At 46.3% G+C, this 12,561-nt stretch overlaps 1 protein-coding gene across 3 annotated transcripts in view; it reads left to right on the top strand.

Annotated features, from left to right (window-relative positions):
- SPAG17 (sperm associated antigen 17) overlaps positions 1-12,561 on the top strand; it is a 1,712,709-nt gene that overhangs the window by 506,125 nt on the left and 1,194,023 nt on the right. For all 3 annotated transcript variants that reach the window (XM_069635754.1, XM_069635756.1, XM_069635755.1), the window contains exons 8-9: positions 2,413-2,574; positions 4,294-4,399. In XM_069635754.1, the coding sequence (XP_069491855.1) occupies positions 2,413-2,574; positions 4,294-4,399 (268 nt within the window). The remainder of the gene's footprint in view (positions 1-2,412; positions 2,575-4,293; positions 4,400-12,561) is intronic.

Raw genomic sequence — 12,561 nt, forward strand, 5'->3', positions numbered from 1 at the left:
AAGCTGAAGAACTCAGTGAACTGCTCCCTCCTACTCATAGCCCCCTGGTGAACGGCCAGGTTTTGGTTCTCAGAACTTCAATACCTGTCAGTGTATCAGCCGATCAGGTTACCAGTGACCCCCGATGTTCGTCTTCAGGGGGAACAGCAGGTATGGCACCCCTCCCCACAGTCGCTCAACTTGGCGGCATGGTGCCTGAGTTCAGGTCTTTAGAGCATCTTAACTTGTCTACAGATAACATGCGTATTATCCAGGCAGCCAAGAAACCCTCAACCAGATCCCAATACAGGAGTAAATGGCTCAGGTTCTGTCATTGGTGTTTTGGAAAGCAGTTGGATCCAAGGGTGGCTACGATTGACACTGTGCTGTCCTTCTTGTCCTCCCTAGCAGAGTCGGGTGTTCACGTTCTGTCCTGCAGAACTTACCTTTCAGCGGTCTCCGCTTATCTTTCTACAGACCAATGTTCCTACTCTCTGAGTAACTCGGTAGTCAAGAGGCATTTTGCAGGCTTCACACGCCTCTACCCTCCAGTTCGTAGTCCGCACCCGCCGTAGGATCTAAATGTAGTCCTGACAGCGCTGTGCCATAAGCCTTTTGAACCCATGGCCACGGTGGACCTCAAGTACCTATCATGGAAAGTGTCCTTTCTGGTCGCCGTTACCTCAGCAAGGCGGGTGAGTGAGCTCCAGGCCTTGTCAGTGGCGCATCCCTTCTTGGTCTTTCACAAGGACAAGGTGGTCCTACGGACAAACCCTGCCTTTCTACCGAAGGTGGTAACTGAATTCCATCTGAATCAGTCGATCTCCCTGCCGGTCTTTTTTCCGAACCCTACCTCAGAGGCAGAAAGGGTTCTGCACTGTCTTGATGTCAGAAGGGCCCTTAAGTTCTACCTTGACAGGACTTCCGATCTTAGGAGTTCTTCTCAGCTTTTTGTGACTTTCGGTAACCCTCAGGGTAAGTAGGCGTCTAAGGCGACTGTTTCTAGGTGGATCGCCGCCTGCATTACGGAGTCTTTCACCGTCCAAGGGCTGAAACCTCCTAAGGGTATTCATGCACACCTGGTGCGGGGCAAGGCAGCTGCGGTTGCTTTTCAGTAATATGTCCCCTGGGCGTCCATCGCTAGGGCAGCTACTTGGGCCTCCCCATCCGCTTTTTGTAAGCATTATTGTCTTGACATGAGCTCGAGAGCTGATGCTCAGTTTGGTCAGACTGTGCTGAAGAACCTTTTTCAATAAGGAGTATTTCCATCCACCCATAGTTCCAGTTAGGAGTGCTTTGGAATATCCCATAAGTATGGAGGAAAGGGGACAGGACGTAGGAGTATAACCAGGTTACTCACCGTAGTGACCACCTTACTCCTAGTCCATAGTCCCCTTTCCTCCATTTGCCCGCCCGCCGTCCCCTCTAATAAGGTTCCTGTTATTGCTAATTAGGTCTCTGACCTGGCAATAGAAATGGACTGATGGGCGGAGCCAAGGTGGGCGGGGTTACGGCCGCGTGCCAGGCCCCGCGCAGAAAGAGAGGAAGGACACATTTTTGAAAACATTTTTTGGATGGTTTTTACAAAGTGCTCCGGTCCCGTCCCACACAGGGTTGGACTGGCCTTTAGGGAACTCTGGAGATTTCCCGGTGGGCCTCTGCACCCTGGGCCTCTTTTCTGTGGTATTTCCAAATTTTCTCATAGGAAAAGCATTGGGCTTGCTGAAAATGTGTCATATAGGGCCACTTTGAACTTTATTTCCAGGGCCTCTTTCAGTCCCAGTAATTATTTCCAGGGTCTCTTTTAGTTCCCAGTCCAGCCCTGGTCCCACAGGACGGATAGATGTCCCATAAGTATGGAGGAAAGGGGACTATGGACTAGGAGTAAGGTGGTCACTACGGTGAGTAACCTGGTTATTTCGCAATAGGCATAGCATAGCGGTTTCTTTTAAGTAACCCTTTGATACCATGTGCTCTGATCCGAGTACTTCTAGCTTGCCACAAATGACACTTATTTTGTAACATTGTTTTGTCTGTGCCTCTATGTAGATTGAAACCACGCCTTCCCAGTCGGCCCCTATTTTACCTTTCTTTTCCACGGTGTGTTGAGCATCAGTCAGATAGTGGAACTGATTAAAATAGCTGATACAGGCGACTTGGGTTGCTGAGTCTTGCAAAAGGACTCAGATTCTTGATGGAATGCATGGCCATGGTAAATTCTAGGGAAATACTTTCTAGCACCTACCCCTTCCAACAATGATGATAAATCAAGATGGTTATCTCCTGTGAGGACAACTGGACTCTTGAGGTGTTAAGTTGTGAGGCATGATTACAATCTTTTGCTAGACAAAAGGGTTTTGTTAAGTTTTGGAGCTAAGCCGAAAGTCAAGACTCTGTCACATGATTCTTACAGTGTTTCCTCTTTCCCAACAGCTCACCTTCGGCACTGCCATTTTTGAAGGCGTTGCTTGTCTGATGTATGATTGTCTGGACTGGAAGAGGCAGTACACGCATTACATGGAGAACATAAAGCTCATCAAAGTTCCTTTGGTGACCAAGGAGAAGGTCCTGCCACAACCACCCTCCGTCCCTGAGGTAGGCCGGTGCAATAAAATGAGAGCATCTCCTCTTGCACCTCATCACGTGAATTACTCTGTGCCCAATTACTCCCGGCCGTTAGCCAAGTGACCATGAAAATGTGTAGATGCTGCTCCTCAACTAATCTGTCCTACTGTATTTCAAGATAGAATCTCTGTGCACTGTGGCCGCCTATGCATTCATGTGTGGAGTTGGCATGCTCTCCTCTCCCCGCAAACTCCTCTACTTACTTTCTTAATTAAAGGCTGAAGGAGATGTGAGTGAAGGCAACTGTGCCCATTGCAGCTGCCTTAAACATTTAACCTAGGAAGGTAATTAAGGTCAAGAGGGAAGCACCTGCCATGCTACTCAAGGGGAGGGGAGCAGAAATTGTAATAGTACAGCTGCCAGTAGCTCAGTTATGTGAGCTCAAGCATTATATTTATAGAAGTTAAGAGAAGAATGGATGTGGTCAGAGAAGTACAGGAGAACCCGGGGTAGAAGCCTGCCAAGCAAATCCCATAGAGCAACTAAGGCAGCGGTAGCAGAGCCAGGTTAATTTCCAAACCGCTGTACAGAAACGGACCGAGAAACCGGCCAAATATCCCTGTCCTTAAAATGAGGCCTCTCTGGGGTCCGATGCCTGCCAATCAATCAAACTCACACGCTACTCTAGCACATCATAGTCCTAATCATGGCTGCCCTACTGCTCTACTGTTACAGCTGTACTGTCAGTGCTTATAGGAAAGCATAAAATACTGTTGGTTTTGACACAGCAGCGAATACTAGTGGAGCAAGGAGTAATGCTCAGCATGGACATTTAAGCAGTTCTAGGAGGAGCGGTCCCCCAATTCTTCCTTCTGTGTTTATAAAATGATATAGTCACATATCCTATTCCAAATAATACAGTGGTGAATAGAAGCCTACCTTAGAATCCAGGTGCTGCTGGAATGAGCCAGACTGAAGAGCAGATATGACATGGGATCACATATATTCTATAGCACCAACCACACACTTCATCACCTCTTGGCACTGGTCAACAATTGCAGGAGGATCCTGGAGCAGTAACATGTTATAATGAAAGTAGGCAAGCTGGTAGATGATGTACGCAGGTTTTGAGGGCTATATGAAAGGCAAACAGGTTACGAGCTTTGCGTAGCCTGTTCCAAATACTTGGGGTAAAACTGGCAAAGACATTATGAGACGTTATCTATTTCTTTACTTTCAGAAACATTTCCCTGACAAACACCCATGTTTTAGCTTCACCAAGTGTGTCCTGTGAAACTATTGAGTCATACATCTGGACATTAAGCGGTGAACTTGTGAATACCCTCAATAAATGCTGCAGCGTGTGCAGCATCAATTCTTGCTTCCTTCCATAATCTCTTTAAAAATTAGTAATTGCACTGAAATGTCCCTGAAATTGACATACACACTACAATTGACAGTTGTCCCTAATTGATTTACAGCCTGCAGCATTGCCTTTATATAATGAGTAAGTTGATTAAGGACTGTCCTCTATTACATTCTCCCCAAAATCCATTTCAGAAACTTGGCATATCTGTTTCCAACTACCTGAAACTAATGCCCATGGATGCAATCAGCTCAAACAAATTTTGCCTGAGCAACAGCCTGAGGAACTGCAACTCAAGACTCAGCATCATTGACATGATCACGCCACCCAGTCCAAACCACCAGTGGGCCATGTTAATTTATTCTCTGCTTATGTTTACTTAGGTGGTGCCCGTAATTGCACCTGCTACAACACCTGTTGGGAAGAAGAAAGGCCATGTAGAAGAAGTCCCACCTGTAGCGCCACCCGTTCTACTGCCACCAGTGACTGGTAAGGAGCAGCTCGGTGCTGAGAAATCGAAGCTACCTTTATCTCTTGAAGGATTGGTGATATTAATATGATAATTAACAGGTGTCACGGATGGCCTTAAGAACATCAGACTTTGAAAGGTAGTTCAAGGGTTTTCATTTCAAGATGTTCAAAATCACAGCTCTTTTGTTTCTCTGGTCAGTAGGCAAGCAGGACAGACTGATGGGTTTCCCCTCTCTTGTTCCCACCACCCTAACCCAGGCGTCCCTGTCCCAAGATGTCCCAGCTAGTGATCAGTAACACCTACTGTCTGCTCCTAGCTGTCAGTGAGCACCTAGAGGAAAATAGCCTCACCTGGCTCCTTCCATGGACTTCTTAGGGGTGCCCTGTGTGAGGAGTCAGAAATGAGAGGCGGACACAGAGTGGTAATGCTCTCAACATCAGGCATCTTCATTAAAGAAAAAGGTTGGATAAAGCCCTCTGCATCCCTATCCTAAAGAGTGTCCCTGCCTAGGAAACTAAAACTAAAGTCAGTCTGTGTCTTGTTGTCAAAAGTATGTAAACTGTCCTTGTGTCCAAAACATATCTGATCCTCACACTAATAATTAGCAACTAAGAAGTGTAAGAAAACCTTTCTTTGATCTAGGTTTAGCCAACTAGTGTTCAAATGTAGAGCAAATACATGAATCCAACAAAAAGGGTTTCTTCCAAGGAGAAGTCCTTGGATCCAGAGGATAGTTCCCTTCCCCTGGATTATTTCCAGAAGGATGGCAAAGGTGTCTTTTTCAAACAATGTTTCCTTAAGGATAGTAGGAATGTCTCTTCCATGCAACTACTTCTCAAAGCTGGCACAAGTGTCTCTTTAATACAACTGCTTCAAGGTTGGCAAAAGCGTCTCTTTCCCAAACAATGTCTTTCTAAGGATGACTGTCCTGCCAGGTATCTTTTCACAATGTCTTTTTTCTTTCATATACTTTAAATGAATTACCTGGTGTACTCCGCTGCCAGGAATCCCCCCCTGGGTTATGTAGATCCCCTGGTATAGCTGGCAGGAGACCATCTGTACCCAAATGCTCACTCCCTGATATACTTGGTTTACCAGGACTTATTTCAATGTTCTCTCTGTATTTCAGTATAGCACAGTTGTATTCCTGCACTGTGTGTACTTTATTAGTTTTAGACACTACTTGTTCCATCTTTCCCCGTATTGACATTTCCTATACATGGAGACTTGTTTACGTTCTGTCTTTTAACTTCTTCATCAGTATTCATTTGCTTGTAGCAATACTTGCTCCAACTTCCCCATATGGACATCTTAGATATGGAGACCTGTGTAAATTCTGTCTTCCAACTTTTTCATTAACATTCTTCTGCTTGTGATAGCATTTGCTCCAATTTTGCCCATATTGACATTGCATGCATGAGGATTTGTTCAAATTCGGTCTTTCTATTTTACTTGGTCGGCATTCAAAATGTACTTTTAATTGTTCATGTGCTTGTCGGTATGCCCTCGGGTTTCCACCATCACTGGGCCAACTCACGGTGTCTGGAGTTTCTGCCCTGTGGCAGACTGCTGCAGCAAAGTCTTCAGTCGGGAATGGCATCTCCCGCTTTGCAGACCCTCTTTCTGCTCTCCCGCCAGTCTCGCATTCACTTGCTGGTAAAGCTGCTGCTGTTTGGCACAACCGGATCCTTGACAGCCTCACTGCTGCTGCCGGTACCTTCATGGCTCTTCCCTGGGTCTCCTGCCACTCCGGTAAGTAATGCTGACAAGCGGCAGCTTGAAAGCACCTGCCGCCTTCAGCACGGTTCGTTCCCGTGTGTCTGCCTTCACCTGCAGGTCTGCTTCCTGCTTCACCCAAGCTGCTTCTCAGACAGATAATATGTGTGTGTTATGTACATAAGAGGTGTGAATGGTATTAACCCTAGACTGTTTGTTAGGAAGGGTTTTTAGGGTGTTGTAACTGGAGGGATTTGTATAGTGACAACATGCCATCAGGAATGTAGGAATTATAAGTGAAGAATACTGCATCCCACCCGATGGGGTCACCACATCTGCCCGACAGCTATCTCCTCCCATATGATCCTCCCTCATACTACCACCCCCAGAGTCAGAATCGCATAGCGGCTGTTGTCCCCTGGCCACATGGGAGGAGATCTCTGGCCGGGGATCAGTGCTGACTCTGCAGGATTGTGTTTTGGTTGTGCCAATATCAGACACTTTGGTGCAGCCACTCTCTCACTCCACCCCCTAATCTTATTACTTCCTCTCTCTCTCTCTCTCTCGCTTCTGTCCCTCTGATGTTCTCAAACTCACCCCTTCGAATGGATTGTGTCCTCCCACGTATTCCTCATCTTAGATATATCCTTACCGTTAGGTTTTGCCCCGGAATTGTTTTTCTCTTTCTCCAGCAGAGGGTGCTCCACTCGAGGTTGCGGCGTCGATGTCCCTCGGCGGCATCCATCGAGTATTGACGTCATCCCTCTTATAAGAGCCTCGAGCGCGCCTGTTGGCCTCAGTTCAGTTTTTCCGTTAGCTTCGCTTCGGATCGAGTAAAACGGCACTTCAGTATTTCGTGACCAAAAGCGATGTCGTCTTTTTCGAAACCTTCCACGCCGAAGACAGGCTTTAAAAAATGCCTAAGATGTGGAAAGAAAATGTCTTTGACGGATCCACATAAGAACTGTCTATGGTGCCTCGGCCCCGACAACCGAACGGAAGACTATAGTTCGTGCCAGTCGATGACCCACAAAGCCCTAAAAGAGCGTAGAGGTAAACTGGCGATGGGGGAGGGTTTATCAAAGCCTACTTTAAAAAAGAAAGACTCGGACGAGTCTTTGAAATCTCATCGTAAAAGACATTCGAGAAGTAGATCGAGGAAATCTTCTTCGTCTTCTAAGAAGGCGAAGAAAAGACGGCATCGATCTCCTTCATCCTCTTCGACATCTTCGGAAGAGGTTATAACATGCCCATCCAAACATGATGCTCCTAGAAAATGGGAAGCCTTTCGAGTATCCATGTTAAAAATCTTTGAGAACGCGGCCCAGACCCCCTCAAAAATAGCTAAGGAAGACCATGCTCCTGCTCACGAAAAAGGTGACAGAGAAAGGCTCATAAAAAGACATCGAGAACGTCATCGAGAGATTCTTCTCGATCACCTCGTAAAACAGATATATCGGTGTATAAATCGAAGGCAGGGGAAACAAAATGGCGTTGAAAGATCATACGCCATTGAAGTCGACATCGACGTCGTCGAAGACTTCGAAGCTCCTCGAGTTGACAACTCACTCGAAGGAAGCTACGTCGAGCTTGCGCTCAAAGACCACGAAGTTTCCTTCGACGGTTTCCACGGCTTCCTCGACAATTACGTCAATTATCGAAAGTTCCTACGATGATATCGAAGGAAGTGATTAAGACTTCGGCGCCATCGACGCTTTCGTCGACGCCCAAACCTCTATTGAAGGAAAGACTTGTAATGCCTGAAAAGGTTTTTCAACCTGAGAGTCGACATGAGTTTTTCAGGACCATGTCATCCATATATGAGGGAGATTCATCAGAACAAGAGGAAGTAACCTCTGCTGGTGTTAGATATGGTACAAGATCTGTCCCAGAGGAATTAATTGATCCTCAATCAAGAATTAAAGATTTGCAAGAATGTTTGCAAACAGCAAGTGGCCTGGATACTTCTCCAGAGTATGAATTTGACAAACCAGACCCATCAGAACAAGTGGATACGAGTTATAGAAGACTCATGGGCAGAGTTACAGAATTTATGGGGTGGGGTAGGAGTTCACCAGTCAATCATGATGATGACATGACAGATATATTATCTGGAACACCCCAACAAGACCCCATTTTACCCTTTCACATTGCATTACAAAGAAGGGTTAGTTCTGCATGGGAACATCCTGAAGCCATAGGGGCTGTGAATAGAAAGTTTGTGGCAAAGTATAGACCTTGTACATCTGATCCGGAATACCTCAGTAAACATCCATCTCCAGAAAGCTTAGTAGTACAGGCAGCTACTTCCACAAAAAATGCTGCATACCCTACAATCCCTCCAGATAGGGACGATAAGAAAGTGGATGCATGGTCCAGGAAAATCTTTACATCGGGTAGTATGGCTTTGAAGTCTACTAATGTAACCTGTACTTTAGCAAGGTTCTCTTATACCCTGTGGGACTGTATGTCAGCGGCAGCTGAACACATCCCACAAGGCGAAGAACATGATGGCTTTCTAGCTATTATAAGGGATGGAAAGGAGGCTTCGGGAGAATGCCTTCAATCAGGACTGGACACAGCTGACAGTATCAGCAGGTCCATGGTGACTAGCACAGTGCTACGCAGATTTGCGTGGCTAAGAAAATCTGGGTTTGCTCCTGATGTGCAATCCAGACTTCTTAATATGCCCTTTGATGGCTCGAGGTTGTTCGGTAGCAAGGCAGATGAAAGTTTGGAGAAGCTACAGACCTCCAAAGCAGCAGTAAAATCTTGAAGTGCCGCTATAGAACAACCTCAGCAACTCCCCTACACAGGCTCATCTTCCTGGAGGGGTCGTCCTTTTCGCTATTATTCCTCAATTGGAAAAGGAAGAGGGCAGGTCAATCAAAGAGGTCAAAGAAAATGTCCTCGGGGAAGAGGAAAAGGTGCTAGATCAGCCCCATCAACGGCATCTGTACCATCAGCCGCTGCTGCAGCTGCCGCAAAACCACTCTGAGGTTTTGACCCACAAGACCCCGGTGGGAGGCAGGATCTCACAGCATCTGAAAGAATGGCGGGGCATTACTTCAGATGCTTGGGCACTGGAAACAGTATCCAAGGTTATTGCCTTCCTTTTCTAAAGAAACCTCAGAATCATCCTCCGGAATACAACTCTGCCAAGCATCCGGATCCGCTCCTGTTGCAGGAAGTTTTAACCCTGCTACAGGAAGGTGAAATAGAACATGTACCTGTAGCGGAGAGGAACAAGGGTTGGTATTCCCCATACTTCCTTATTCCAAAGAAAGTCAGAGGACTGAGACCCATCTTGGACTTGAGAAACTTGAACAAGTTCCTAAGGAAGGACAAATTCAAGATGGTCACACTTTCTCAGATCTTTCAGGCTCTCCAACTCCAGGATTGGTTGGTATCATTGGACCTTCAGGATGCTTAATTTCATGTGCCAATCCATCTCAAGCACAGAAAGTACCTGAGGTTCGCGATTGGCAATTCTCACTATCAGTTTCGAGTTCTGCCATTCGGGTTGACCTCCGCCCCAAGAGTTTTCACCAAGTTGATGGCGGTGGTGACAGCGAGTCTCAGAAGAGGGGGGATTCATGTCTACCCCTATCTGGACGATTGGATGATCAGAGCACGTTCTCCAGAACAAGCCCTGGATCACCTGTCCAAGACTTGTCACTTCCTTCACAAACTAGTTTTTTCTCTGAATTTAAAAAAAATCAAACATGATACCATCACAGAAGCTCCAATTTATAGGAGCAGTCCTTGATACCTGTTCGGGCAAAGCCTCGCCTCCCGAAGAGAGAGCTCACCACATTCTGCAGATGGTGACAAAGTTTCAGAATGCCCAGCATCTTCCGCCCTTCGATTTTCTCAGGTTGCTCGGTCTGATGGCATCCTGCATTTTCCTGGTGCCAGAAGCCAGATTGAGAATGAGATCTCTTCAATGGGCTCTCAGAACTCCATGGTCCCAGTTCTCAGGGGAAATGTCAGATCTACTGCAGGTCCCAGCCCAAGTAGCACATGATCTACAATGGTGGGCTTGCAGACATCATATCCTCAGAGGAGAATCTTTTTTGGCAACCATGGCCGGAGATAACAGTAGTGACGGATGCCTCACTCACGGGGTGGGGAACCCACATCAACGACCTGACAATCAGCGGACGTTGGCCTCCATCAGAGTCCAAACTACATATCAATCTTCTGGAGTTCAGGGAAATCAGACTAGCGCTGAAGGCCTTTCTGCCCTCTGTACGGGGGAAGAAGGTTCTGATAATGACGGACAATACAGTGGCCATGTACTACCTCAACAAGAGAGGAGTAGGGTCACTACCGTTGTGCAGAGAGGCGATGCAACTCTGGTTCTGGGCACTACGAGAAGGGATCTCTCTATCGGCAATTCATCTAGCCGGAGAGCGAAACACAACAGCGGATGCTCTGAGCAGGCTGAGCACAGTCTCTCACGAGTGGGAGATAGCTCAGGAGGTCATTCAAGAGATCTTCGCCCTTTGGGGAACCCCTCAAGTAGATCTTTTCGCGACCGGGGTCAACCGGAAGTGCGAACTGTACTGCTCAAGGGAATTTCCCCCGAGAGGAGCTCTGGGGACGCGTTCGTGGTGGAATGGGAGGTCCAACTACTGTACGCGTTTCCTCCAAGCTCTGTGATCCCTCAAGTAATCAGGAGGTTGAGAAAGTTTGGGAAAACCATGATCCTAATTGCTCCGTATTGGGCCAGGAGAACGTGGTACCCGGACCTTCTCGACATGTCCATCTGTCCTCCAATACGTCTTCCAAGAAGAGAGGATCTTCTCTCGCGACAGGAAGGTCATGTTCTCCATCTGGAGGTCAACACACTCAACCTTCACGCATGGCTTCTGAAAGGCTGAGATACAAGGATTGGGACCTTCCGGATGACGTGATGGAGATTTTGCTTTCGGCTATAAAGCCTGCAACTAAGTCTCTGTATCGGTGTCGTTGGAACAAGTTCAGTAGCTGGTGCAGAGAAAAGAATGTGGACCCTTTTCAGTGTAATATCCCCACAATTTTATCTTTTCTGTTACATTTGGCCAATCTGGGGCTCCAGGTTGGGACAATAGAGGGATATTTAGCAGCGCTATCCATCTTTAAGCGCTCTTCTGAAGAAGAATCTTACTTTAAAATACCCTTGATAATTCAATTCCTAAAAGGTTTAAATAATGTCTTTCCTCCAGTACCTTTCCAGGTTCCGGTGTGGGATCTAAATCTAGTTTTAAATTTTCTCACATGTATTCCATTTGAGCCTTTACATTCTTGCCCACTAAGGCTCCTTACGTTAAAAACAATACTTCTTGTAGCATTGACATCAGCCCGCAGGATAAGTGAGTTGCAGGCGCTTTCGAGCGGACCTCCTCACACCATCTTTTATAAGGACAAAGTAGTTCTTAGGGTTAAACCTTCTTTTCTGCCAAAAATTGTTTCGGATTGTCATCTGTCAGAAAAGATAACTTTGCCTTTGTTTTATCCTCCCCCTCATACAAGCAAGGAAGAGGAAAGACTTCATAGACTAGATCCCAGGAGATCTCTTAGTTTTTACATCTCTAGATTTGCAAAGATTCGCCAGTGTGATCAACTTTTCGTGGGATACACTGGACGTAAACTGGGCCTTCCGGTAAAAAAACAAACTTTATCCAGATGGATAATTTTAGCCATAACAGAATGTTATAGATTGGCAGGAAAAGAACCACCTGATGGACTAAGAGCTCATTCGACCAGGGGCATGGCAACTTCTACAGCATTAAAAAGGGGTGTCCCTGTGCAAGATATTTGTGCAGCAGCCACATGGTCATCTATGCACACCTTTATAAAACATTATGCATTGGACTCGACTTCTTCTCAAGGAGGTCTGTTTGCAAAATCTGTACTACATTCTGTACATGATTAAAAAAGGATACTGTACTCCCACCTCCGAGACAAAACTGCTTTGGGAGTCTATCTAAGATGAGGAATACGTGGGAGGACACAATCGGATTCAGCCTAATTCTGAGCTGTTTCTATAGCCATTGCCAAACTAGGTCTGTTTAACTGAAGTACTGCCCTTTGTAGGTAAGGAGGCAAGCAGTTTATATACTGCTCGATAGGTAGAGCTTCTATTACCTCAGATAAGGTTTTCTTGCCGAGCCACAAAGAGATGGTATTTTGTACTTGGGCCCCCAATTCTATAGGCGTTTCTGCAGGGTTCAGCATGGGTTCTCTCAATTTTATGCCTATAGAAGAACAAGTTACTTACCAACTGTAACGTTCTTTCGATTGGATATTCCTCCCACGTATTCCTCATCGACCCTCCCATCCTAACCCCACAGTACAGTTTACGTGTATTACACTCTAAACTCTTTTAGGGCTTGGGTCAAAAGAGGCATACCTTAAACAAAGTAAGATCCATGGACTATATTATACGAAAAAACAGAACTGAGGCCAAGGGGCACGC

Source organism: Ambystoma mexicanum, chromosome 7p (genome assembly GCF_040938575.1).
Source record: "Ambystoma mexicanum isolate Mex_15411 chromosome 7p, UKY_AmexF1_1, whole genome shotgun sequence".
Taxonomy (NCBI): domain Eukaryota; kingdom Metazoa; phylum Chordata; class Amphibia; order Caudata; family Ambystomatidae; genus Ambystoma; species Ambystoma mexicanum.